This window comes from Biomphalaria glabrata, chromosome 10 (assembly GCF_947242115.1).
Source record: "Biomphalaria glabrata chromosome 10, xgBioGlab47.1, whole genome shotgun sequence".
NCBI lineage: Eukaryota > Metazoa > Mollusca > Gastropoda > Planorbidae > Biomphalaria > Biomphalaria glabrata.
This window is the reverse complement of record NC_074720.1, coordinates 39,447,878-39,473,644: the sequence shown is the minus strand read 5'-3', so window position 1 is coordinate 39,473,644 and position 25,767 is coordinate 39,447,878. Positions and strand designations below refer to the sequence as shown.

General features: G+C 35.8%; 1 protein-coding gene and 1 long non-coding RNA gene across 4 annotated transcripts in view; one reads left to right on the top strand and one right to left on the bottom strand.

Annotated features, from left to right (window-relative positions):
• Positions 1 to 4,985, bottom strand: part of LOC106060688 (uncharacterized) — a 132,629-nt gene extending 127,644 nt beyond the window's left edge. For 2 of the 3 annotated variants that reach the window (XM_056043033.1, XM_056043034.1), the window contains exon 1: positions 4,851 to 4,985. In XM_056043033.1, coding sequence (XP_055899008.1) covers positions 4,851 to 4,899 — 49 coding nt within the window. In that variant the 5' untranslated portion in view covers positions 4,900 to 4,985. The remainder of the gene's footprint in view (positions 1 to 4,850) is intronic. The other variant, XM_056043029.1, reaches the window with a different exon arrangement.
• A 10,763-nt stretch (positions 4,986 to 15,748) lies between these two features.
• LOC129928673 (uncharacterized) lies at positions 15,749 to 25,352 on the top strand. The gene is made up of 2 exons (XR_008780138.1): positions 15,749 to 18,024; positions 24,888 to 25,352. It is a non-coding gene; the product is annotated as an uncharacterized LOC129928673 (long non-coding RNA).
• The last annotated feature ends 415 nt before the right edge of the window (positions 25,353 to 25,767 follow it).

Sequence of the window (25,767 nt, the reverse complement as noted above, 5' to 3'; positions counted from 1 at the left end):
TGGATCGCTCCATTATGACGGAAAGGGGTGTTAGCTCTTTAAGTTATGGAATTTTTTAACTATACATATATTATTATAATGACTCAAATGTAGGCCGCCTTAGCAGACGCACAGCAGTTATTGAATTGGTAACGATAATAATAAGCGATGCGTTTCATGTAAATTTTGTAGGTGTATGCTAATAATAACAAATTATCACTAAGCCTTATTCATTGTTATCCATGAAGAAATACGTTAGCAAGAATGAAACCGCGAAAGTGTTAAATGAAAAGCAAGGAACCAAACGAAGGTACAAAGAAGATTACATCGGATATGGTTTCATATCTTCGGGACCTGAAGATGCTCCATTGCCATTCTGTCTGATCTGCAATGCAATTCTGTGGAATGAGGCGCTTGTTCCAAGCAAATTGAAGAGACACTTGGAGACAAAATATCCAGCTATAAAAGCGCAACCGAAAAAATACGTTGAAAACATCAGCGCTCAACAAAATAAACAAGCTAAGAAACTTACAAAGTACCTAAAGCTGCCAGAAAAGGGATTGATTGCAAGTTATAAGGTTGCTCAGTTATTAACAAAAACGCAAGAAATCACACACAGAGGCTGAATCAGTCATTGCACCAGCTTTAGCAATAGTTGTTGAAACTATCCTTGGACCCGATGCCGCCGAAAAAGTTAAAAAAGTTCCTTTGTCAAATGATAATATCTCGCGCAGAATTGAAGACTTATTGTCAGATTTACAAGATCAAATCTGCGAACTCTTCGACGTGACTGACGATGAAGTGTCTCTGCTGTGGTCTCTTCAAGTTGATGAATCCACAGAAGCCCAGCTGCTAGCTTTTATTCGGTTCATAAAGGATGAAAAATGTGTCAACGAATTCTTATTTTGAAAAGACTTACCAACTACGACCAAAGGCGAAGATATTTTTAAAGTGGTGAAGGAAAACATTTTGCTCTTCAAACTACAGTGGAAAAACTGTGTCAGCGTTTGCACTGATGGCTGTCCTTCCATGCAGGGAAATAGAAAGGGATTCGTCACTCTTGTGCGTCAAGAAAATCCAGATGTATTAGTTGTTCACTGCATGATCCACAGAGAAGCTCTTGCCTTCAAATCTTTATCGAAAGATTTGATCAAGTGATTGAAGTTGTAAACTTCATCCAATCTCGACCGCTTGCATCCCGACTTTTCTCAGAGCTTTGTGAAGCAATGGATTCAGACTACAAATGTCTCCTGTATCACACCAACGTTCGTTGGCTCTCCAGGGGAAAAGTGTTAAAGGTGTCGTCCAACTCAAGGCTGAGCTGATATCATTCTTGGAGGCTGAAAACAAAAAAAGACTTTGGATTTTCTATTCATGACGAGATCTGGTGGGTTAAGGTGACATTTCTCTCTGATTTATTTGACAAATTAAATTCATTGAATTTAAGTCTTCAAGGACCATCGGAAACCATCATCACTGCATCCTCAAAACTGAAGTCATTTGGTGAAAAATTGTCTTTGTGGCAAAGTAAGATCTCGAAAGGAGTCTTCGACTGCTTTCCTACTTACAATGAATGTGCTTCAGATAAAGAAATCACCCCCGAAATTCTGGACATTTTGACACACTTGCAGTCAGCATTGCAGCATTACTTTCCAACAGTTGGAAGTAATGAATATGGATGGGTCAGTTATCCGTTTGGAAACATTGAGGCTACAAATCTGAAAACTGAAGAAGCATAGCAGCTCATTGATTTAAAAAACCAAGCAGTTCTTAAGTCAAGTTTTGCCGAGAAAAGCCTGGATAAGTTTTGGATTTCAATCAACAAGTTATATCCTGCAATCAGTTTAAAAGCAATCAAAATAATTCTTCCATTTGCATCTTCATGGTTTTGTGAGTTTGGATTTTCAGCATTGACTGAAATCAAATCTAAGAAAAGAGAAAGACTTCTTACAATAGACGATGAAATACGAGTTTGTTTGTCGACTCTGGAGCCTCGATTAGATCGCATTTGCTCTAAAAAACAACAACTGGCAAACCCTTCACATTAAATGCAATACTTCAAAAAAGGTAAAATACTTTTTTTCCTTTTTATTATAAAATAACTGTTGCTCTTCGTGGTGTGCCGCGAAATTTTTTTAGTTTTTTTACTGTGCCGCCAGACAAAAAAGTTTGAGAAACACTGGCCTAGGCTTTCATCTCATTTCCATAAAATAATCCATTATTCCTCTGTGATTACAATACGCCATAAACTATGCTTATTTTTACAAAGCTTTATATCAACTCACTTTGTCTGTCTGATAATAAGTTTGTACACGTTACTACTCCGTCACCTAATCTCCAATGAAGCTGAACTTTTGCACAATTATTTCTTTTACCTGACGCACAAGAATGAAAACAAAAACTAGCTATTTAATTATAAAAAAAAATAATTAATTATTATGTTATGTAGGCAAGCCATGCCCAGGCGTACTACGCCTTTCGGCCACACATCGAGATTCGAGTCAGGACTCTCGGTTCGGAAGTCAAGCGCTCTACACCTCAGCCCTCACGCACCATATTTATTACAACATAATATGCTGAAGAGGAGATCTGTTGTTTTTTTATTTTGCCGACTGTTTACGACGTTTACGGTATCTGCCCTATAGTTCTCAAGATCTAAACGGGGAACTTTTTTATGGTGAAATTGAAAGACAGAAATACAATTTCCCACTGGCCACGCCCTATTTGGACACGCTGAACTATCAGTCATTGAACAACAATGCACTTATTTAACACAATCGTCATCCCAAAGATGGAGACCGATTTTATGGAGACAGATTGCCGCCCAATGTGCCAAACGGCACGAGGGAAGATCTTAGTCTAATATTAATTGCTAGTCGACCCACGGGGTAGCGTACGCCGCTATTTTGCAGGGCCGGCCTTAGGCCACTGCATCCTTTTCGACCGCAGTGGGCCCCGCACTTTCATAGGACCCGCGCTAATTCTAGGTGTAAATTATTAAATTCAACCATGTTATAACTTATAACAGATTTCCCGCGGCCTCCTGATTTACCAAGGAGCTTCTGAAAATCTCCTGAAATTGTAAAATTTACGAAATAGTCCTGGAAATCTCCAGAAGTTATTAAAATTTCTAGAAAACTTATACAAATATATACACAAAAATTATCATTTTTGGGGTGTCATTCAATAGGGAAAACGCCAATCCTGCGCGCGATTAAAAAAAAGGCATTATGCAAAACACACAATTGTAGAATCTGGTGATAGAAGCTTCTCTCGCCTCAAACTAATGAAGAATTACTTGAGGTCAATAATTCTCGTACATAGATTGAAACATTTGGTAATTCTTGCTATTGGGTGTAATCTATGTAGGAAATAGAATTTTTAGATATACAGTATGACTTCGCTACACGCAGGGCTCGTAAAGTAATTCTGTACGTAGTAAATTAAATGCAAAGACGAATTTATTTTCTAATACTAACGCTTAATTTTCACTTATTATCCGTATCCCTACCCAAACTTGGCCATGCAAATTCCGTTTCGCATAGGGCACCACAACGGTTGAGTCCGGCCCTGCTATTTAGTGACGGGTGAATATAGAGTAGATTACTTGTTCTCTCCCTCTCTTTTTTTTCGCCGCTAAAACTACGTGGGGTAGAAATGAAAAAAAAAAGTGATTTTTCCATGACTTCTTGGTCACAATGGTTAAGACCGGCCCTGCTATTTAATGACGGGTGAATACTACTTGTGGTCCCTCCTCTTTTTTTTTTTTCGTGCGGTAACTCTAGTCCGACTTGTAAAATAAAAGAGAGATCTTTCCTCTACTTCTTGGTGTCCAAACTGTTGAGCCATGAAGAGAATTATAGAGAGAGATTATTTTGTCGGGAAATTTCGCGCAGTTTTGTCGGCGGTACTTTGTCGGCGGTACTTTGTCGGCGGTACTATGTCGGCGCTATTTTGTCGGGGTCATTTTGTTCGCGCTATTTCGTCAGCACTATTTTGTCGGGGAATCCTATTAGCACGATGATGAGAGTGTGTTGTCCAGTCAACACAATTTGATTACCACTTTGCCTTCCCACCCCCTTCCATCTCCCGTCGTGATTTTCATTAGAAAAAAGTTTTCTAGGAACAACTTAAAAGCCCGAATCAGCTAGCGCTGTCCTCACACGAGATTTGAACATAAGACTATAAGTGCAAGCCTCCTCAAGCCAACACACTAGCCACTGTGCCAGCGAAGTGCTTATGAAAAGTAAAGTTTTTATATTTATCTATTTATAGTTTCAAAATTTTAAGCCATGATCTAATTATTCTAGTTATCTACACAAAGTATAAAGATGACAAATTCAACTTATGCCACCACATCTGTCGAGTACAATTACTTTCCCTTGTTCGATACTAAACAAAATATTTAATAACCAATATTTAATCAACAATCTCGATGCCTGGTAAAAAAAAAAAGAATGTACACCTAATTTCTCCCTCGCCCATTATTGGATCAAGTTGAAACTTGAAATAAGTATTAAAAAATTATGAAATTATTATTCATGGAGCCTAATAAAATATGAGTCAATTAATAAGTCAACCAATTAGTCAATTAATGATTGCTTATTAATTAATTTGTTTGATATAGAAAAATGGAAATAACTTATTTAGATAATTGGTTGCAAATATTGGGTTCTTCCCCTAATGGAATATTTTGATAGTCACTTGTTTCCTGGTTAGAGTAGGTGATATCTTTGCAGTACTCCGTAAGAGTGCTATATTGTTTTGTAGTTTCTACAGCGCATCAAAGATACTAAGTTTTCTATTTAATTAAAAAAAGCTATTTCAGTTTTAAATAAGGTATACTATATTTGCATTAGAAAAGCATTTACCAGATAATACAACACATCCAGCGCACAAGAACAAAGCAAAATAATCCATGTTGAACTAGAACACAAAGAACAAGAACTTTTACTTCAAACAAACCAGATCTTGGAGAACAAGCGAGAAACACTGATTTCTCTGATATAGGCTACTGACCTATAAAAGTAGTCTTAGTCTGCCCCGCTCCTCCCTCTCTCTCTCTCTCATAAATTTGTCCAGCCCCTTTACTTTAATACCTTTAATGATTCGCTTCAAAGCAGAGTTGGACAAAAGAAGGGAAAGGGGGTGAATATATGAATTGATGATTTCGTAGATATTTATTTGATAAAAAAAGGGGGAGGGGGTATGTGAGATGGGGGGGGGGGCAGTGTGATTAATCAGGGACGGACTGGCTATATAGACATTCGGGCAAATGCCCAGTGGGCAGTTAGGGCCACCGAGAGGGCTCATGAATGCCAGTAAATTGTTTCAAGATTTATATTTAAAAGGCAACACTTTGAGCGTCATGATTTCATGTAAATATTTCGACACTTCTCAAGTCTAATGCTAATGTAAAGCATAGTCGTAAATATCTTTCATCCGTCTATAGTGCTTCCAGTAGACGTCACGAAACGATAAACAAGAAACTTAAGGCATTTATTTCTTATAGAGATCGACGTTAGTGTGAATCTACAAAGGAATCCCAACAACGTTCAAAGTCCTATAGAGGACATGTCCACAGTCACATACGAATTCTTTTTTGTTTGTCCCGCAACGAAGTCCTTCACAAATCACAATTATTTTCTTGAACAGTGTTGAAATGTGTTGATTGGAATCAAAATGCAAAAAAAAATAAATAAAAAGAAGGAGCAAAAATAATAAGTATTGCTGGAATGCTGTGCAAAACAATATTACAAAGAGAGTTTATGTTATCACACAAACTCAGAGGCGCCCCCCCCCCCAATTCGAATTCCCCAATGGACCAGGAATATTCAAGATATAGTCTTGTTTTGATCGTTTAAAGTAATAGAATTTTAAAAATAATTTGGCGTTTATTTTTCACATAAAAGCAAACAGGACGACACTTTGATAAGACTGTTTTAACTCTTCTGAAATAAGTAGAGTAACCTAAGAACTTTTTTTTTTATTCAGTGATCTTTGGGCGTCTCTGAGCAGTAGCGTAGCATCCATGGCGCGAAGGGGTTCAATAAACCCGGGCCCACGACCATTAAGGGCACACTGCCCGTGGTGTCTCAACAATGGCGCAAACGGGTTGATTGCACTTGGGCCCATAACTCTTGACCAGTTGGGGCCCTCGTGAGAACTTAGGGATGACACCAGGGGCGGACTGGGTATCAGAATCGGCCCGGGGATTACCATATAAACCGGCCCACAAATGAATGGCGTCATATCATCGGCGTTTTTCGGTGGAGGGGATTTTTTCTACCCCCCTCTGCAATGTATATGTATGTAATTAATCTTCATTACATTCCGACTTTTCATTGTTTCGGGCGTTTTTGTTTAGCCTAGAGTAGGTTCTTCTTTTAATTAGTGGAAAGACAGTACACAACCAAGAACAGCTACGCTGTCAGCGCTCCCCCAGCTGGGTCCGAGGCTTCGTCCCAGATCCAAGCATTATTTCCGTTATTTTAAGCTTTAAAAAAATGCATATTCTGAGGTAGCCTATCTACAGTGCAATTAGCTTGCTACTCTTCCGCAAAAAATTCATAAACCAAATCTGCTATTCACTGCACTTAATTAAAGGAGTCCAGCGACTGGTAGAAAATGGTAACTATAGTTTTGCTTTAGTTTTTGTATTGGAGGGGGGGGGGGGATAACCACAAAACCCCTTTTGGCTACGGTTAGGAAATTCGGTGATTGTAGTTTACTTAAGTTGGCTGGACTGGGGCATTAAGTAAAGTTTCCTTTTCAGACTATGAGGTCTGAGGCAAGTGATGATTTGAACAATAGCAGCCTTAATGAGTTTGAAACTTTTTTGGTATTACTTATAGATTGCAGACGTTTCTTCAAAAAATAAGATAGTTACGTCCTACGCATTGCATGTTGATCTGTGACTTTTCCTGGCTGACTCAGGCAACCCATTCCATTAAAAGAAGAGAATGCAGAACGGTTAGAGAGGCACTTACAAGTACATTCTCAAAAACGCGAATTGTATATGAATATATCATGACCCAATATTGAAAATATAAATCTCCTTTCATTAAATATCTGATGTGACAGCGCTATAAGCCTATAAATTATTATAATTATTATAAGAATTTCCATCATTAATGACTTCATACTAAGCATAAGTTTGGCATTAATTATAATAGTAAAAAAGATATGATTTAGATCTAGATTTGTCTTTTTTAAATTAAATAATTTGTCTTCTGTCTTCTAAATCTTATGAATCACAGACGGTCCTTCAAAAGAGAAGTTATTCACGTCCGTTGCGTATTCTCGTGTCCTGGAGTGCGTGCTAGAATTGTTCAGTAGGGGGACCTAGTGATTATGAGCCTAGTGTTCCGTCTGTCTGTCTTCTATCTGTCTTCTACCTGTCCGTCTGTCTTCTACCTGTCTGTCTGTTTTCCAACTGTCTGTCTGTCTTCTACCTGTTTTTCTGTCTGTCTGTCTTCTACCTGTCTGTCTGTCGTTCTGTTTGTCCTCTACCAATCTGTCTGAGTCTTCTATTGCCTGTGTGTCTTCTACCTGTCTGTCTGGCTTTGTCTTCAACAATCTGTCTTCTGCCTGTCTGTTTGTCTTCTACCTGTCTGTCTGTCTTCGGTCTGTCTGTCTTCTACCTGTCTGTCTGTGTCTTCTACCTGTCTGTCTGGCTGTGTCCTCAACAATCTGTCTTCTGCCTGTCTGTTTGTCTTCTACCTGTCTGTCTGTCTTCGGTCTGTCTGTCTTCTACCTGTCTGTCTGTGTCTAAAACTATCTGTCTTCTGCCTGTCTGTCTGTCTTCGGTCTGTCTGTCTTCTACCTGTCTCCTGTCTGTCTTCGGTCTGTCTGTCTTCTACCTGTTTGTCTGTGCCTTCTACTATCTGTCTTCTACCTGTCTGTCTGTGTCTAAAACTATCTGTCTTCTGCCTGTCTGTCTTCTTCCTGTCTGTCTTCTACCTGTCTGTCTTCTACCTGTCTTTCTTCTACCTGTCTGTCTTCTACCTGTCTGTCTTCTACCTGTCTGTCTTCTTCCTGTCTGTCTTCTATCTGTCTGTCTTCTACCTGGCTGTCTTCTACCTGTCTGTCTTCTACCTGTCTGTCTTCTTCCTGTCTGTCTTCTACCTGTCTGTCTTCTACCTGTCTGTCTTCTTCCTGTCTGTCTTCTACCTGTCTGTCTGTTCAAATAACGGGCCTAGGATGTGGTATTGACGCATGCGTGGAACCCTAAGTTGTGGACGTTTTGCGTGCATGTGTATGGTCTGTCTGAAGCTGGACTCTGTTTTGTCTTATGACCGCTACGTATAATTGATGCATGTCGTTGTAGTATACGGGTGATGAGTGTCAGTGTGGCCCCCTCCCCCTCTATACTTTACATTCATGTTTGGACTCAAATAAATTAACGAGAACCTCCGAGAAAACGTTCATGAAATAAAAATGCTTCAAATTAACATTCAATTTTTTTTCTGCCCAACCCTATTGTTATTCATTTAGTGCGCACTATAGGCAAGGGCAGATATACATATACCATAGACTGGCCAAGAAAAAAAAGTTTATTGTTTGTATTTAAAATTCTTATTGTAAAAGCAAAATACTTTTTTTTTGTCCGTGAGGCTGTAACCGTAGTACAACGAAATCGGAGACTGTCGACTTACACCGGTGAATGTTAACGTGTACATAGTCGGTTGGTGGCTGTCTACAGTACTCTCTACAGGAATATGAATGTTAACGTGTACATAGTCGCTTGGTGGCTGTCTACAGTACTCTCTACAGGAATATGAATGTTAACGTGTACATAGTCGCTTGTTGGCTGTCTACAGTACTCTCTACAGGAATATGAATGTTAACGTGTACATAGTCGCTTGTTGGCTGTCTACAGTACTCTCTACAGGAATATGAATGTTCGATGAGTTGTCGTACAGAGAGTCATTATGTTCATCCTAGATAGATCTTTGGTGATACATCTGTCACTTTCTGTGATGCATTAATGAGTAGCCTACAATTATAACAAAGTCTACCAATACAGTATGTAAGTTTTCAAATTAAGCATAAATCTCTATTGATAGATTAGAAAGTGTTGTCAAACTTTTTAAGTGAGTAGAGAAGCCGAACCGAATTAACTTCTATGTGTGAATATGTGGATCCTTTCATTGAGTATCGGATGGGACAGCGCTGTAAGCCTATACATTATCAATGACTTTATACTAAGCATAAGTTTGCCATTAATTATAATAGTAAAAAAATGATTTAGATCTAGATTTGTCTTTTTAAAATTAAATAATATTTTTTTTTGTAAGCCTTAAGTGTAGTATTTTTAGATTGATGTTATTAAAATAAACAAAAAGGAAACTTACTTTTTCTGTACAAATCTCATATTGAGCTGTGAATAAGTTGAGTGGTTTGCAATTTCGTGGCTGTGTGTGTGTTTAAGTTGATTCCTATGAAGTAGGGGCCTAGTGTTAAAGAGCTTCTTCTTTTTCCTCGTTCTCATTTTTATGTTGGAACGTTCAGATGACAGACCAATATACCAGATGAACTGCGCGGTGGTTTCCAAAATCAGGGAGCTCTCCATAGAGTTTTCTTTCAATTGGCGTGTTTTGGGGCCAGTGTATTGTACGGGCCTCATGGTAAAGTGAACAGTTTTGAAGGACATGTTGTCTCATTCTGTTGTGTCCGGTCCTGAGTCGTAAGATTAGAGTTTATAATAGACATCATCTTTCTTGTGATTCGCATGAGAGCTTGTCCATTACTCATTTATTTTATTTACTATTAGTTTCTTCATTTCTTCTGGATCGAGTGCAATTTAATTGTGAATTTGTTCTCCCACTCTTGGCGAGTGTGTCAGCCTTCTCATTTCCTTCTAGTTCTATATGTGTTGGTATCTGTTTTATCCGTTAAAGAGCTAATTGTCGCCCCAATTGTTTTTCTGCGTTATATCAATGTTTTCTAACTTAACCTCTCTCATCCCGCTTTTTCGTTAACTGCCAATGGAACGATCAAAAGACGGGGGAGGGAAGGCGCAAAAACAAAAGGGAGTGTCATCAAACGTATATGCCGACCAGCAAAATAATTAGGCCAAACACAACCTCGAAGACATCAAAGAAGTGTTGAAGTTAATGCCGCTCGTGCATATCAAAAAGTACGGTCTAACGTTTTACAAATGATAATACGTAGGCTACAGTGTATAGTGTACATTTTTTTTTAAATTCTTGTTGAATTTCAAACAAAATTAAGAGTAATAAATAAATTTAAAAAAAAAAAAGGAAACGTGTTCGGGCATCTGTGTCTCTCTGCTGTATTTTTTTTTAAAGTTGTCTGCATTTAAAAAAAAAAGATGTTTTCTTTGTTCGCGACCAGACCGGCCCATTTGGTACCGGCCCACCGGGCATTTGCCCGTTTGCCCATATAGCCAGTCCGCCCCTGGATGACACTAAAGAAAAAAATTGCACTTTTGTAGAAATATAAGGGATACAGAATCTGAAAAGCTCCCTCGAAATATCCAAAACGTAGCAAGAAACTTTATATTAGTTTTAAAACATTAACTCTGTGTTTGAAGCTAGAGTTAATATACCAGCAGCTTGTATTATTTAAATTGTAAGGAACTGTTCTGCATCAGGTTTAATGTCCTGGTGTTCAGCCCTAAGCGTACGAGGGGACTAGTGCTGCCAGATCGTCCCCTTGTTTTCCCATGTATGTTCATTGCTAGTATTAATAGGCTGTTATTATACTGAATGGAGTGGGAGGAAGAGAGAGAGAGAGAGAGATGTAGAAACTATGAATGTGTTGTACAGAAAAATAAGGAAAGGGGCAAGTAACATTGACAATTAGGTCTAGTGAGATAGTCATGAAGGTCAAGAATTAATATTTCGACACATCTACTAATTATTCATTTTTTTAAAAGCTTAATCTGTTTCTTTTATTTTTTGTATTTAAAATACGTTAAACATTTTTTACTACGGGCCGCAGGGGCCATATAATGGCATAAAGTCTAAGATCTTAACAGACTTAAGAAATGTTATAAAAGATATGTATCCGATCCCACAATGGTTATACAATGAATGCCTAGTAGTATAAGTCTACATCATATTGTTGTGTTGTCTTCTGTATTATGCTCTGTAAATGTTTACAACAGAATAAAAGTATCATTAAATATTAAGCAAGCAAAAGAAACATCATAGGTCTCGTGCTTGTGCTATTACAATGAATGGCCAAACCGAATTGGAGAGCAGGTTTATAACAAAGATCAAGAAGGTAGATAGATGTCCAAATTGATCATGGAATAGTATCAATCTGTAACCAGTGCTTAGTATTTATCTGGTTCATAGTTCTTAAAGAAAGTTATCATCATTATATTTATACAAAAACCTCTAATTAGGCTTTATTTAAAAATTGCTATGAATATTGAAATCTGACAGGAAAAAATATTTTAAGAATTTTTATGACACAGAGCAGGTTTTTAAGAATTTTTGTGACACAGAGCAGGTTTTTAAGAATTTCTATGACACAGAGCAGGTTTTTAAGAATTTCTATGACACAGAGCAGGTTTTTAAGAATTTCTATGACACAGAGCAGGTTTTTAAGAATTTCTATGACACAGAGCAGGTTTTTAAGAATTTCTATGACACAGAGCAGGTTTTTAAGAATTTCTATGACACAGAGCAGGTTTTTAAGAATTTCTATGACACAGAGCAGGTTTTTAAGAATTTCTATGACACAGAGCAGATTTTTAAGAATTTCTATGACACAGAGAAGGTTTTTAAGAATTTTTATGACACAGAGCAGGTTTTTAAGAATTTCTATGACACAGAGCAGGTTTTTAAGAATTTCTATGACACAGAGCAGATTTTTAAGAATTTCTATGACACAGAGCAGGTTTTTAAGAATTTCTATGACACAGAGCAGGTTTTTAAGAATTTCTATGACACAGAGCAGGTTTTTAAGAATTTTTATGACACAGAGCAGGTTTTTAAGAATTTTTATGACACAGAGCAGGTTTTTAAGAATTTTTATGACACAGAGCAGGTTTTTAAGAATTTTTATGACACAGAGCAGGTTTTTAAGAATTTTTATGACACAGAGCAGGTTTTTAAGAATTTCTATGACACAGAGCAGGTTTTTAAGAATTTCTATGACACAGAGCAGGTTTTTAAGAATTTCTATGACACAGAGCAGGTTTTTAAGAATTTCTATGACACAGAGCAGGTTTTTAAGAATTTCTATGACACAGAGCAGGTTTTTAAGAATTTCTATGACACAGAGCAGGTTTTTAAGAATTTCTATGACACAGAGCAGGTTTTTAAGAATTTCTATGACACAGAGCAGATTTTTAAGAATTTCTATGACACAGAGCAGGTTTTTAAGAATTTCTATGACACAGAGCAGGTTTTTAAGAATTTCTATGACACAGAGCAGGTTTTTAAGAATTTCTATGACACAGAGCAGATTTTTAAGAATTTCTATGACACAGAGCAGGTTTTTAAGAATTTTTATGACACAGAGCAGGTTTTTAAGAATATTTATGACACAGAGCAGGTTTTTAAGAATTTTTATGACACAGAGCAGGTTTTTAAGAATTTTTATGACACAGAGCAGGTTTTTAAGAATTTGTATGACACAGAGCAGGTTTTTAAGAATTTTTATGACACAGAGCAGGTTTTTAAGAATTTGTATGACACAGAGCAGGTTTTTAAGAATTTTTATGACACAGAACAGGTTTTTAAGAATTTTTATGACACAGAGCAGGTTTTTAAGAATTTTTATGACACAGAGCAGGTTTGCTTCAATTTGTGTTCTTTCCATTGAGTGAGAAACAGCTAAAAGTTTAGAAATAGATGCACTGGTTACTGACCTTGTTACTTAGAAGGCCAGAAAAATGTTCGATCTAGTTACTGTTAAATGATAGAAGTAAAATTAGATTATAGTTTGTATCAATATTTAACAGTTTTACACCCAGAAGTGTTTTAGGAATATTAATGTGTAGAACTCGTAAAACACTTCTTTATTCAGTTGAAACATCTTTAAGTCGTTTAATTCTGTTAAGGAATTGTTCAAACATTGACTTTTAAGACACTATTACTTGTCCTAACTGAATCATACGTAAAGACATTATTACTTACTGTAATTCTATAATTGGGATCGTTAAAAAATGATATGTAAATGTATAAAACAGAATAAATTTGAATTAAAAGATATTATACACCATTAGCTAGCGTATTTTTAATTATTTTTAATTATATATTTCATATAAATTTATGCGGCCCCCCATTCCCAAAAATTGTTTAATGCGACCCTCGATAGAAAAAGGTTGCCCATCCCTGGCCAAAGCAGTAAAAAGATAAGCTATATCTTCATGTTTTTATAGATATGAATTTTGTTCAACTTGTTTAATACATTTAAATCTAGATCTACGTCTGGCCTCTATTTAGTCTAATTTTGATTATTGTCATTCACCAACTTTATGATGACAGCATTAACGAATGAACAGGCTTAACGCCATAAGAAACGCTTTATCGAAGACGACAAAGCTATTGACTTAAGTCGTAATACAAAGAGGCTTTGCTAGAACATAAGATTACCTTAACAGCATTCGTTTTACTGAACGTAAGGATATTAAAAACAAGCAGGCATGTTCTGTTGTGTATGTGCGTAGCCAGCTTTAAGATGCAAACTAGGTTTAACAAGTTATTGAGAAACCAGTATATGAGAGTAAAGTTCTCTTTTAGACCTTGTGATCTATAGGGCAGATGATGTTAAGGTCATCTGTTTCTTTGGCCAACGGTTAACGAGCATGGTGTCATGTGGCCAGCACAACGACCAACAGCCTTTACTTTCTCAACTAACGTCAGGTACCCGTTAAAGTTGGGTGGACCCGGGGGCGATCGAAAAATCCCGAAATTCAAAATCCTTCAACGAGATTCGAACCAACGACCCCAGGTTCGTAGGCGCTAAACCACTCTGCCACCACGTCCCCCTTGACCTTGTGGGATGGACAGTTAATATAATGGAAGAGGAAGAGTTGGAGTTCATATGCCTGGCGAGGAGTGAAAGTAAATCATACACAATATATTTGTAAATGCGGTATCTTCAGATGACTTGAATGTGAATGCTAATGTGTATGGTAGCAAAAACTTTTCACAATAAGAGATTCCCCATTCCAAGTGTTATACTTTGATCATTTAGTAATAGCCCTTATATTTATTATACAGCGGTTCCCAACCTTTTAAGCTCGGCGACCCCTTTTTAGAATCTCCCACTCGGCCGCAACCCTCCCCCCTCCCCAAACACACAGCAAAATAGACAAAAAAGCAATCCATATTTTCTATGGTCTTAGGCAACCCCTGGAAAATCGTCAATCGACCCCCAAAAAAACCTCTGGCTTATCAGATAGTTTCAAAAACATCTAATAAATTATTCATATACTAACTACTTGGATACATTGTTAAAATTTACACAATGATTTTGAGGACAGGTAGGATTGGTCGCTCATTATGTGGCATACAACTTGTGGGGCGGATTGTATAGAAATGCCCGGGCCGGTTTTGACACCCAGTCCGCCCCTGTAATAGACGAGTGCTAAATACTGGCTGGCGAAAGCTGGTGAGAGCTGTATGTCAAGGTCGAGAAGCGCGTGAGTACTGTGTGAGTGTGTTTAGTTAGGGTGTGTTGGTTTGCCTTCACTGGTGTGAAATAGAGTTTTGAATTTTAGAATCTAATACATCACTAATATTTCTCTCTTTTTACAAAACCTCTATTAATAAACATACACAACGCCAACACTATCACGCCAGATTCATCAGTCTATTTATTTACACACCCTCGCTGTACGAGGTTACACACAACACTATGATATGACCTTTCTTACCAAGGGGAATAACTCTACATACTAATAACAAACACATTCACATAAACACAATGTCAACAGCGACAACAATACAAGAATCAATCCGAAAATTAACCAATTAATTAATCGCTTAGTACTAATTAACTAATTTTATGTTATATGGCAGAAAGGTAGATTAACCCCGTATGTTTCAGATAAATGGCAGTAATTAGCGGTTCATTCCCTTAGATAAATATTTTTTATAAAACGTTTTCTTTTTTCTATTGCTTTTTAATATGATTGTGAGGCCAACTATTTTTAGATCCGAGGAAAAAAAAAGGGGGGGGATGGCATGAAATTTTAGACACGCCTCTGACGGGTTAATATAATATATTAGTTTAACGTGCACTTTAGCAGATGTTTCGATTGGAAAGTGAGAATCATGCCAAGGGCTGGATATGGCCCGCTGGTCGTATGATGGATATCACAGCTATGTAAACTCTTGTTGAACTGACATGCTATTCTAATCGGTTAGTTGGCAAGTATTGACATGGAAGGAAAGGGGCGGTACTGTGTTGTAACTCTGTCGTTAGAATATTCTTTCCTCCCTAGCCTCTTAGCGTCCCATTTACCAAGTTTCACATCCACCTAACCAGCTATCCACCTAGCCTCCTATCCACATAACCTGCTATCCACCTAACCTGCTATCCACCTAGCCTCCTATGGACCTAGCCTCCTATGGACTTAGCCTCCTATGGAACTTGCCTCGTTTTGACCTAGCTTCCTACTCACCTAACCTCATATTCACATAGGCTCCAATTCACCTAGCATCATATGGACCTAGCCTCCTATGGACCTAGCCTCCAATGGACCTAGCCTCCAATCCACCTAGCCTCCTATCGACCTATTCACCTAGCCTCATATCCGACATATCCACCTAGCCTCTGTTAGACACCTTATTTATATAGGTTAGTTATTTAGCGACGCACCATAGAAGACGCATATTGAACGGGACTAGTGACGTTTGGGATATGTTGGGTTAGAGACCGGAAAAATCAGTTAGCGTTAGAATACTCCAGGGTAACGACGTGTTTAGTGACAGAGACTTCTACTGTGGCCTTTTATCAGAATAAATCTATGTGAACTTGTTCATCATCGTTGACTACATCTCTTCATTTGTTACAATCGATGTGCCAGTTCTTGTTTGTATTGTTGTGCAACTACACGTAATACACCCGAACAATTACACCCAAACGATTGCAGAGTAATTGGTTGACTTCAAGACAGCCTGAACTAGCAACATCACAGTGGCGACCCCGACGCCCGAAGCCCGGATTAACCGAACCTCGAAGTCGAACATCGAACCGGACCTCGAAGCAGAACGTTTACTCAGGTGAGGGTCGTGCACTCGAAGATATAAGATTTTATCGGAGTACGGCTGAACACAGCATCATCGCAGAGTGACTTTGTTCTAGATCTACATGCAGTCGTCGCCTGTTTGATCGCACGTTCAACGAGCCGTTAACTCAGGGTAACCTTCGTCAGGACCGTAATCATCGCAACGTCTGGTCTACTTAACCAGTATATTATCGAAGCCTGATCTTCATATGCTGAATCGACCTACAACCAGAGAAACCGTTCATTCATAACGGGTGAGAGATCGTTAGTGAACCTGTTGGACATATTTTTTCTTCGTCGTAGGAGCCACATTGAGTATCAAGTTTTACCTCGTCAGTTTCGAGAAGGACAGTTTGCCCGCTGTCAGAAGTATTGTGAGTACTACAAGTTTGGTAGCTAACTAAATCGAAATCGCTCTGTCGTCTTACCCTTTGAGAGATTCTTGTGGAGCAGTTTGCTCATTGAACCGGTTGCTTGCCACTTTTATAACGGTCACTGTGTTTAACCTTTGGAAGGTTAGTGAAATCGTATTTTTCGCTGCTGAACATTGATATATTTAGTATACGTCGGTCTAGACCATATCTAGACTTGTTGATATTGAAGTTGTGGAAACAGCTACATCCACTTAATTTCGTTGAAAACCGTTAATCGTGTAACGGAACGTCGTCGGAGGTGACCTTGGTCTCACCTAGTCTACATTGGACAGTTTGGTCTAGTGAAGCAGAGTACAACAGCAAACTTCGTCGTACTACCAGAGTAGCAGCAGAAGCAGTGAACTATTTTAGAGAACCGTTATTCGTCAGCCCAGATCAAGTCATCGTCAAGAAAACCGTTATTCGTCAGCCCAGATCAAGTCATCGTCAAGAAAGCCGTTATTCGTCAGCCCAGATCAAGTCATCGTCAAGAAATTCGTTATTCGTCAGTCGTCCAGATCAAGTTGCCGTCAAGAGACTGTTATTTGTCAGTAGTCGTCTACACAAATCAAGTCATCGCCAGAAGAACCGTTAACCTATTCGTCAGTAACTGTGTACACAAAGTCGTCGGAACTACACATACGGTCATCAACAGTCGCCGAAGAAACTGAAACATTTTGCTGTGGCATATCAGGACATCTGTGGCATTACGTGGGATACTGGTAGCACCGGAGAACAGAGTCAGAACTGGAGGAGAGGCAGTGGAATTTGTTGTGATCTAGCATATTCGGGAGTCCGAACAAAGGGATCTTTCTTATCAAAAGCTAAGTGCCATTTTTCTTATTAGTGTATGTTTAGATTGCCCTTAGAAATAGATTTTGTCTAAATTTGGTATGTTAGCCTGAGTAAAATTCAGGTGGTGCTGAAGCCTTAAACCCGTTCGGGGTAAAGACATAATTTAGATGAAAAGCTATATTATACGTTTAGGATTGTAATTTGTTTTGTTTGTGTAAACGTCATATCCGTTGTTGCCTAGTTACTTCGTGACGTTATCATTGTGTGTCATATTGTCATATCCCAACCCATAGCGATAGTCTCATTTAATTATTTCATTTGTTTATATTATTTTAAATTATTTATTTTTATTAATTTAATTAGATCTGTATTTTTTTTTCACTTAATGATAGAAAGTGCGGGTAGGATTCTTTTACTGTGAATCAGACTAAAATAATTTTAGTTTGAGCGGTTAAAATCAAATATGATTTTGCCATGAGAATAATGCCGAAACTGGCTATGTAGTCAAACACTGTCGTCTGGCTAAATTTAGATCTACAAATTGTTGTACATCTCTTTGGTACAATTAAATCATCTAGACTCTAATTTGAAATATTATTAATTGAAAGATGAATGAAGGTAGTACATTCTAGATATATATCTTGTTGAAGATATATTTGACATTGTATACACATATTTATTTCGTATGGTTAAATAGAACCATAAGTTCTGGATTGGATCTAAGAAATCTATTTTATCTACTCTAGATCTATATTAGCTTCTTATATTTTGGACACCCCATCAAATTCTCCTTCAATGAACGGGTCGCTTTTTTTGTTTGTAATTCATTTGTTTTTATGTTTGGAGCAAAAATCAACATTTCGGGACTGCACATGTCCAATTTTAGATAAGTTCCGGTAATTTTGTTCCGTTTTTCCAAAGCAGATGGCAGTTTTTTAGATTCTCGGTAACCATGTATGTAAAGCTGTTGTTTTAACCTCCCCCGGCAATTCATACCCATATAAGGGATGAAGGCTATATTATGAGCCTGTTTGATCGTAGGCTGATGGGCATATCAAAATAAGCTTCCAAACATCTTTAGAAAGACATTCCAATCACATTTATACCGTTAGCTGTTAAATAAAATTTAATAAGGGGGTGTACAACGAATAATAATGAATTCAGCTCATTCTCCTTCATTGGACACAGCAAAATCGTAATAAGAAATATTATTGGGATTAATAAATCTATGATTTTTTCAATGAATAAGCTTGACCTAGATCGAGATGTCTATAATATATAATTTATGAATGAAAGAAAAAGTGCGGGCTGCTAATTTGAAGCCAGAGACCATGCCCACTGCAGGTGATCACTCCAGATGAGCTGGCAGTGAGGAGAAGTATACACTCAGCTTGTAGTGTCACAAACTATCCAACAGGCAGTGGAGGGAAGGGGGAGAGAGTCATGAAAAGAATTATAAGCATCTATGGGAGGGAGGGGGGTGTTAATGTGTCACAAAACGAACATCCAACTTATGAAAACAAGAAGAGGGTCCTTGGATGGCAATTAAAAGAAAGACAGAGGAAATACATGTAGCCAATGTAGCCTAGTTGAAAATATCTTATTTATTAAATTATAATAATTAATTTATCGATATATAATCTATATAGATTTATTTCTGTCTGTTTCTACACATAGATTACATAGGTATATAAATAATAAACTATAAACGATATATATATATATATATATATATATATATATATATATATATATATATATATATATATATATATATATATTCTATATAGATCTATATTCTATAATATTATAGAGTTAGAGAGAGAGAGACAGAGAGAGAGTATATGAGGAAATAGACTATAAAAACATATTGCAAAAGTGAATCTACTTCTTTTAATACAATCTAAAAAAAATTAAGTAACACAGATATAATTTATTAGCAATTACATAGTGGTGTACAATGACGGTGCTCACTGTCCAATTGAGGAGAAAGCCCAAAAACTGCGTTCAATATAGGAGCATGAAGTGACCCACTTTATTTTAAAATAAAATCTTGACTATGAGTGGTAATACAAAGGAATACAGCTATTTTTATAGTCCTTTAGTTGCAGAATAAGAATCTGCTTTCAGTTTTTTTGTAAGTTAAACCGTCACCAAATAAAAAAATAAAATAAAAATTTGACCTAGTTCCCGTAAGTCGGTGTTCAGGTATAAGAATCTACTATAGATCTAGACTCTAGACAGTCTTAGAGTCCACGCTAGACACTTCAGTCACATCAGATTTTAAAATTGATCATAGTTATTCATACTAATAGTCATAGTGCTCTTGATAACTATAGATCTAAATTGTATTATTATATATACTATAATATACCAGATTTAAATTTGGGTGATACTAGACCTAATATACAGATTTGAATATAACTCAGACTAGATTTACTCATTTACTAAATCTATAGAATAGATAGAGACATAACACTTAAAACTGGTATAAAAGTGTGTAAAAACCTAAATATAAAATAAATTTAAAGTATAGCCATAACCAATATAGGCTAAGTAAAAATATATATAAAATATAAAACACAATGGCTACATCATCATATGTGGACCTTAAGGAGGTTAAGGAAACAGCTATGCAGGATGGAAAGGCCATGGAGTTAAAAGGAAAAGACTTAGCAGCTTATGTACAGCAAGTTGTGAGGGAAGAAATGGAACGGCAAGATAAAATAAGAAGGGAAAAAGAAGAGATAGAAAGACAAGAAGAACGTCAAAGACAAGAGATAGAGAGGCAAGAAAGGATCAGAAAGGAAGAATATGAGAAGCAAAAAGAGGAACAAGATAGGCAAGACAAAGAGAGAGAAAAAATTAGAGAGCATGAAGCTAAAATGGAGAAGATGAGACTGGATGCAGCACAAGCCAGAGCTCAAACTGAACAGACAACCCAAAGAAATAACTCAAATAACTCAAATAATGTTACCACACAAAGAGACAACCCTAATTCACAGACATGGCTAAAGAGAAAGATACAAAGTTTTGATGAACAGAAGGATGACATTGGTGATTTTCTGAAAAGATATGAGGCAAAAATGTCTACATTTAATATGCCTGAAGAAGAGTGGTCTGAAATACTGATAGACTTTGTTCATGGTCAAGCTCTAACAATATGCCAAAATCATGACCATCATATTGATGATAGCTATCAGGTTTTAAAAAGAGAGTTATTGAATGCAAATGGTCATAATGCTACAACTTTTAGAAAGAAATATTTTGACAATATACCATCATTAGGAATAGAACCCCAAACTACTATTAATATGGAAAAGGATTTTTTCAATAAGTGGGTAAAATTAGAAAAAGTGATAAACTCTTATGAGGGATTAAAAAATTTTATTCTAGTGGACAACTTTGTAAATAAATGTGATCCTCAATTACAATCTTTTATTAGAGAAAGAAATCCAAAAACTATAGATGAAATAACAGAAATAATGAGAGTATACAAAAATGCCTATCCAAATAAACCATTTTCTGATAGGGATAAAAGCAAAGTAGATTTAATAGGATACACCAAAGAAAATGTTGATAGAAGTAGAAATAGAAACAGATCAAATAGTGGAAATAGAAAATATAGTGAAATAACCTGTTTTAAATGTCAAGGAAAAGGTCATATAGCAGCTAACTGTAGAAGAGGGAATAGTAGGTCTGGAAGTAGAAATAGATACAATGAACAAAATAACAGTAGATATAGGAGTAGAGATAGGAATGACAGGGGAAATTATAGAAATAGGAGTTACAGTAGGGAATACAAAAATAAAGGTACAGATAGGATATATTTCATGGAAGGAAATAGGAACAATTTTGCAGTGTACCCAGGGTTTGTAGATAGAATTCCGGTGGAATTAATCAGGGATTCAGGTTGTAACACTTTGGCAGTAAAAACTAAATTTGTCAAACCTCATTGGTATAAAGGGTTTACTAGGAAAGTAGAATTAGCAGATGGCACCGTAAGGGAATTTAAAGCTATAAGGGTATACATTGAAACTCCATTTTTCACTGGTTATTGTGATGGCATTGCAATACCAGAAATGAGATATGATATGTTAGTAGGAAACATAAAAGGAGTTAAAGAATGTTCAAGAAAAGAATTAGAAGACTGGCAAAACAAATACAAAAACATAAGACAAAATCATGAAAACATAGAAACACAAAATATAACAAGTATGATAATAACAAGATCAATGGATAAAAAAGATGAGAAACAGGAAAATACAATAAATGTAATAAGTAATGATGAAGAAGAAGAAACCAGTAATGTAATACAAATAGAAAATACAGATGTTAAGGAAAGAGAGATAGAAAATGAAACACAAAATAGTCTTGAAACACAAATATCTCAAAGTGAAAAAGAAACAATACCCAAATTTGCATTAGAACAAATGAATGACAATATTATTGGGAAAATATATTCAAGAATATCAGATAAAAACAATAATAATCCAATGGAGAAATTTTGTATAGAGAATAAAATATTGTTTAGACAAACAAGTAATGATAACAAGAAAATAAAACAACTTGTCTTACCACAGAAATATTGGAAAGATGTTTTAATCATGACACATGATAATAATTTAGCAGCACATAGGGGAGTAAAGAAATGTTTTAGGAATTTGTCAAAACAAGTATTTTGGCCCAAAATGAAAGCAACAATCAATAAATACATAAACTCATGTGACATATGTCAAAAGAGATCTAACAAAAGCCTAGTGAATAAAGCACCTATTCAAGAAATGGATGAACCTACAGAACCATTTCAGAAAGTAGCTATTGATTTAATAGGTCCTTTAATTCAAACTGAAAATAATAACAAATACATTCTAACAGTAATAGACATGTTTAGTAGATACCCAGAGGCAATCCCATTATCAAATACAAGTGCAGAGAATATCATTAATGCCATAACTAAAAAAGTAATTACAAGACATGGTATACCTAAAATTATATTGAGTGATCAGGGATCTCAGTTTAAGTCAGAACAATTTAAGAAATGGACTAAACAATACAATATACAACACATATACTCTTCGGTTTACCACCCAGAGAGTAACGGTTTATGTGAACGATATGGTGGTTCATTAAAAAGATCACTAACAAAAATAATTCAGAATAATCAGAACAAGTGGGATCATTACATTAACTATGTACTATTTGCTCATAGAAACAACATCCATGAAGCAACACAATTTTCACCATATGAAATAATACATGGAAGAAAACCCAGAGATGAATTAGATGTTTTCAAAGAAAATCTAATAGACAATGAGAATAAAGTAAATAATGACAGTGAAACAACAATCACAACAGAACTGAAAGAAATATGGACTCAAGCATATAACAACAATAAGAAGTACAAACAAAGTGCTCATGAGAATCTAAATAAGAAAAGACAATTGAAAACACTAGAAGTAGGAAACAATGTATTAATATTAATAAATGACTTGAAAAATAAAATTGGTAAACAATGGAAAGGTCCATTTAAGGTGATAAAACAAATTAATGATGTGAATTATCAAATTGAAATAAATGGGAAAATTAAAACATATCACATAAATAATTTAAAACTGTATCATGATAGAGAAGATGAGTTAATACAAAACATTCAGGAGGAAATAGAAAATAAATTTTCAGAAAGAGAAGAATGCTTGATGATAATAACAAATGAAAATCACAATGAAAATGATATTAAGGAAATACCTGTAATAGAAACAAAAGAGAATCAAACTTGGCAAAAGATTAATCTTAATAATTTAACTAAGGAAAAGTCAAAAGATATAACTAAAATAATACAGGAATACAAAGAAATTTTTTCCAGCATACCAGGAAAAACAAATATTATTAAACATGACATTAAAGTAACAGACCCAAAACCTATCAAGCTTAAGCCATATAGAATACCGCTACATTTACAAGACAAAGTAAAGAAAGAAATAGACAATTTACTAGAATCAGGTATAATTGAACCATCAACATCTCCTTATGCTTCACCAATTGTGATAGCCAAAAAGAAGAATGGAGATATAAGGTTATGTATTGATTATAGGAAACTTAACAACATCACAGAATTTGACCCATATCCAATGCCAAATATAGAGGATATTTTACATAAATTAAATGGAGCAAAATTTTTTACTAAATTAGATTTAACTAAAGGTTATTGGCAAATACCTTTAACAGAAAATGCAAAACCTTACACAGCATTTGTAACACCATATGGTATTTTTCAATGGAATTATATGAGTTTTGGATTAGTAAATGCACCTGCCACATTTAATAGAATGATGAACATGATAATTGGAAACAAAGAAAATGTTATTTGCTATTTGGATGACATATGTATTTTTAATAATAGTTGGGAGGAACATTTGGTAGATGTAAAAGAAGTATTCAAAATAATAAAAGAAAGTGGACTTACAATTCAAGCAGAAAAAGTAGAAATAGGATTGGAGGAAATAATTTTCTTTGGACATAAAGTAAATAACAACATGATTAGCCCTATTGAAGATAACATAAAGAAAGTACTTAATATTGAAATACCTACAACAAAAAGACAAATTAAAAGCATATTGGGAATAGTAAATTATTACAGAAAGTTTATAAAGAACTTAGCGGAAATAGTGAATCCATTAAATGACTTACTTAAAAAAGGAAAACCTCAAAAAGTAGTCTGTAATGAGGAATGTGTGAAAGCTATTGACAGAATTAAAGATGTTTTTAGTCATGAACTAATATTAAGACTACCTGATAAAGACAAAATATTTTATGTCACAACTGATGCATCTGGTAATGCTATTGGTGGTTGTCTAATGCAGAACTATGATAACTTACATCCTATATTATATGTAAGCAGAAAACTGTCAGAGGCAGAAAAAAAAAATATAGTGTCATTGAAAGAGAAGCCTTAGCTGTAATATGGGTAATTACTAAGCTAGAGAGCTATTTAATAGGAAGGAAATTTATATTATTAACTGATCATAAACCTATTCAGTATATACAGCAAAAGAGCATGAAAAACAGTCGTGTATATAGATGGTTCTTAGCACTACAGGAATATAAATTTGAAGTGAAAGCTATTAGTGGATCTGTGAATATTGTAGCTGATCTATTGTCTAGAATGACATTGAAGTGAAATAATTTTGTAAATAAACTATGATTATATTGAGTATGTAATATATATTAATATATTGACACCATTTATATGTTATGGAAAAGGGAGATAAGTAAATTTGATGTTAAGCATTTAAAAGTAAGTATGGATATTTTTTTTTGTGTGAATCATTTCATATATCATTGACGAAAGTTAGTTCTATGGAAAAGGGTGAGTATAAAAGAAAAATGGACAAAAGCGTATAAAAGGGTAGTAAGGAGAAAATTTATTCAATGTGGAAATAAAGTCTATAATTGTTTTTTGAAATATTGTATTTTATCAGATTACTGCCAGTGAAGAACATTTGTGATGTATGACGTGCCCATAAGATGCCACATTTTCCTCCATGATGAACTGTGTACTAATGAAGATGATTCTGGAATGTTATGAACATTGACATTGAATATGAGGAACTGTCAAGTCAAGATGAAGATGTCAAGATTTTATGTTTGTTGTCTTCCCCTTAAATTGAAAATGCCCTTGTAAGACTTGACAGTAGTGGAAAAATATTGACATATTTTTTTTTCAAGGGGGGGAGGAATCTGTTAGACACCTTATTTATATAGGTTAGTTATTTAGCGACGCACCATAGAAGACGCATATTGAACGGGACTAGTGACGTTTGGGATATGTTGGGTTAGAGACCGGAAAAATCAGTTAGCGTTAGAATACTCCAGGGTAACGACGTGTTTAGTGACAGAGACTTCTACTGTGGCCTTTTATCAGAATAAATCTATGTGAACTTGTTCATCATCGTTGACTACATCTCTTCATTTGTTACAATCGATGTGCCAGTTCTTGTTTGTATTGTTGTGCAACTACACGTAATACACCCAAACGATTGCAGAGTAATTGGTTGACTTCAAGACAGCCTGAACTAGCAACATCACACCTCCAATTCACCTAGCCTCCTATTGACCTATTCACCTAGCCTCATATCCGACATATCCACCTAGCCTCCAATTCACCTAGCCTCCTATCGACCTATTCACCTAGCCCCACATACTCCTGTTCACGCAGCCTCCTAATCACCTAGCTTCCTATTCACTTATCATTCTATTCACCTAACCTCCTAACCCCTAACCCTTCTTTCCACCTAGCGGCCTATCCGCTTATCCTCCTTTCCACCTATCCTCCTATCCACCTTGCTTCCTAACATATCC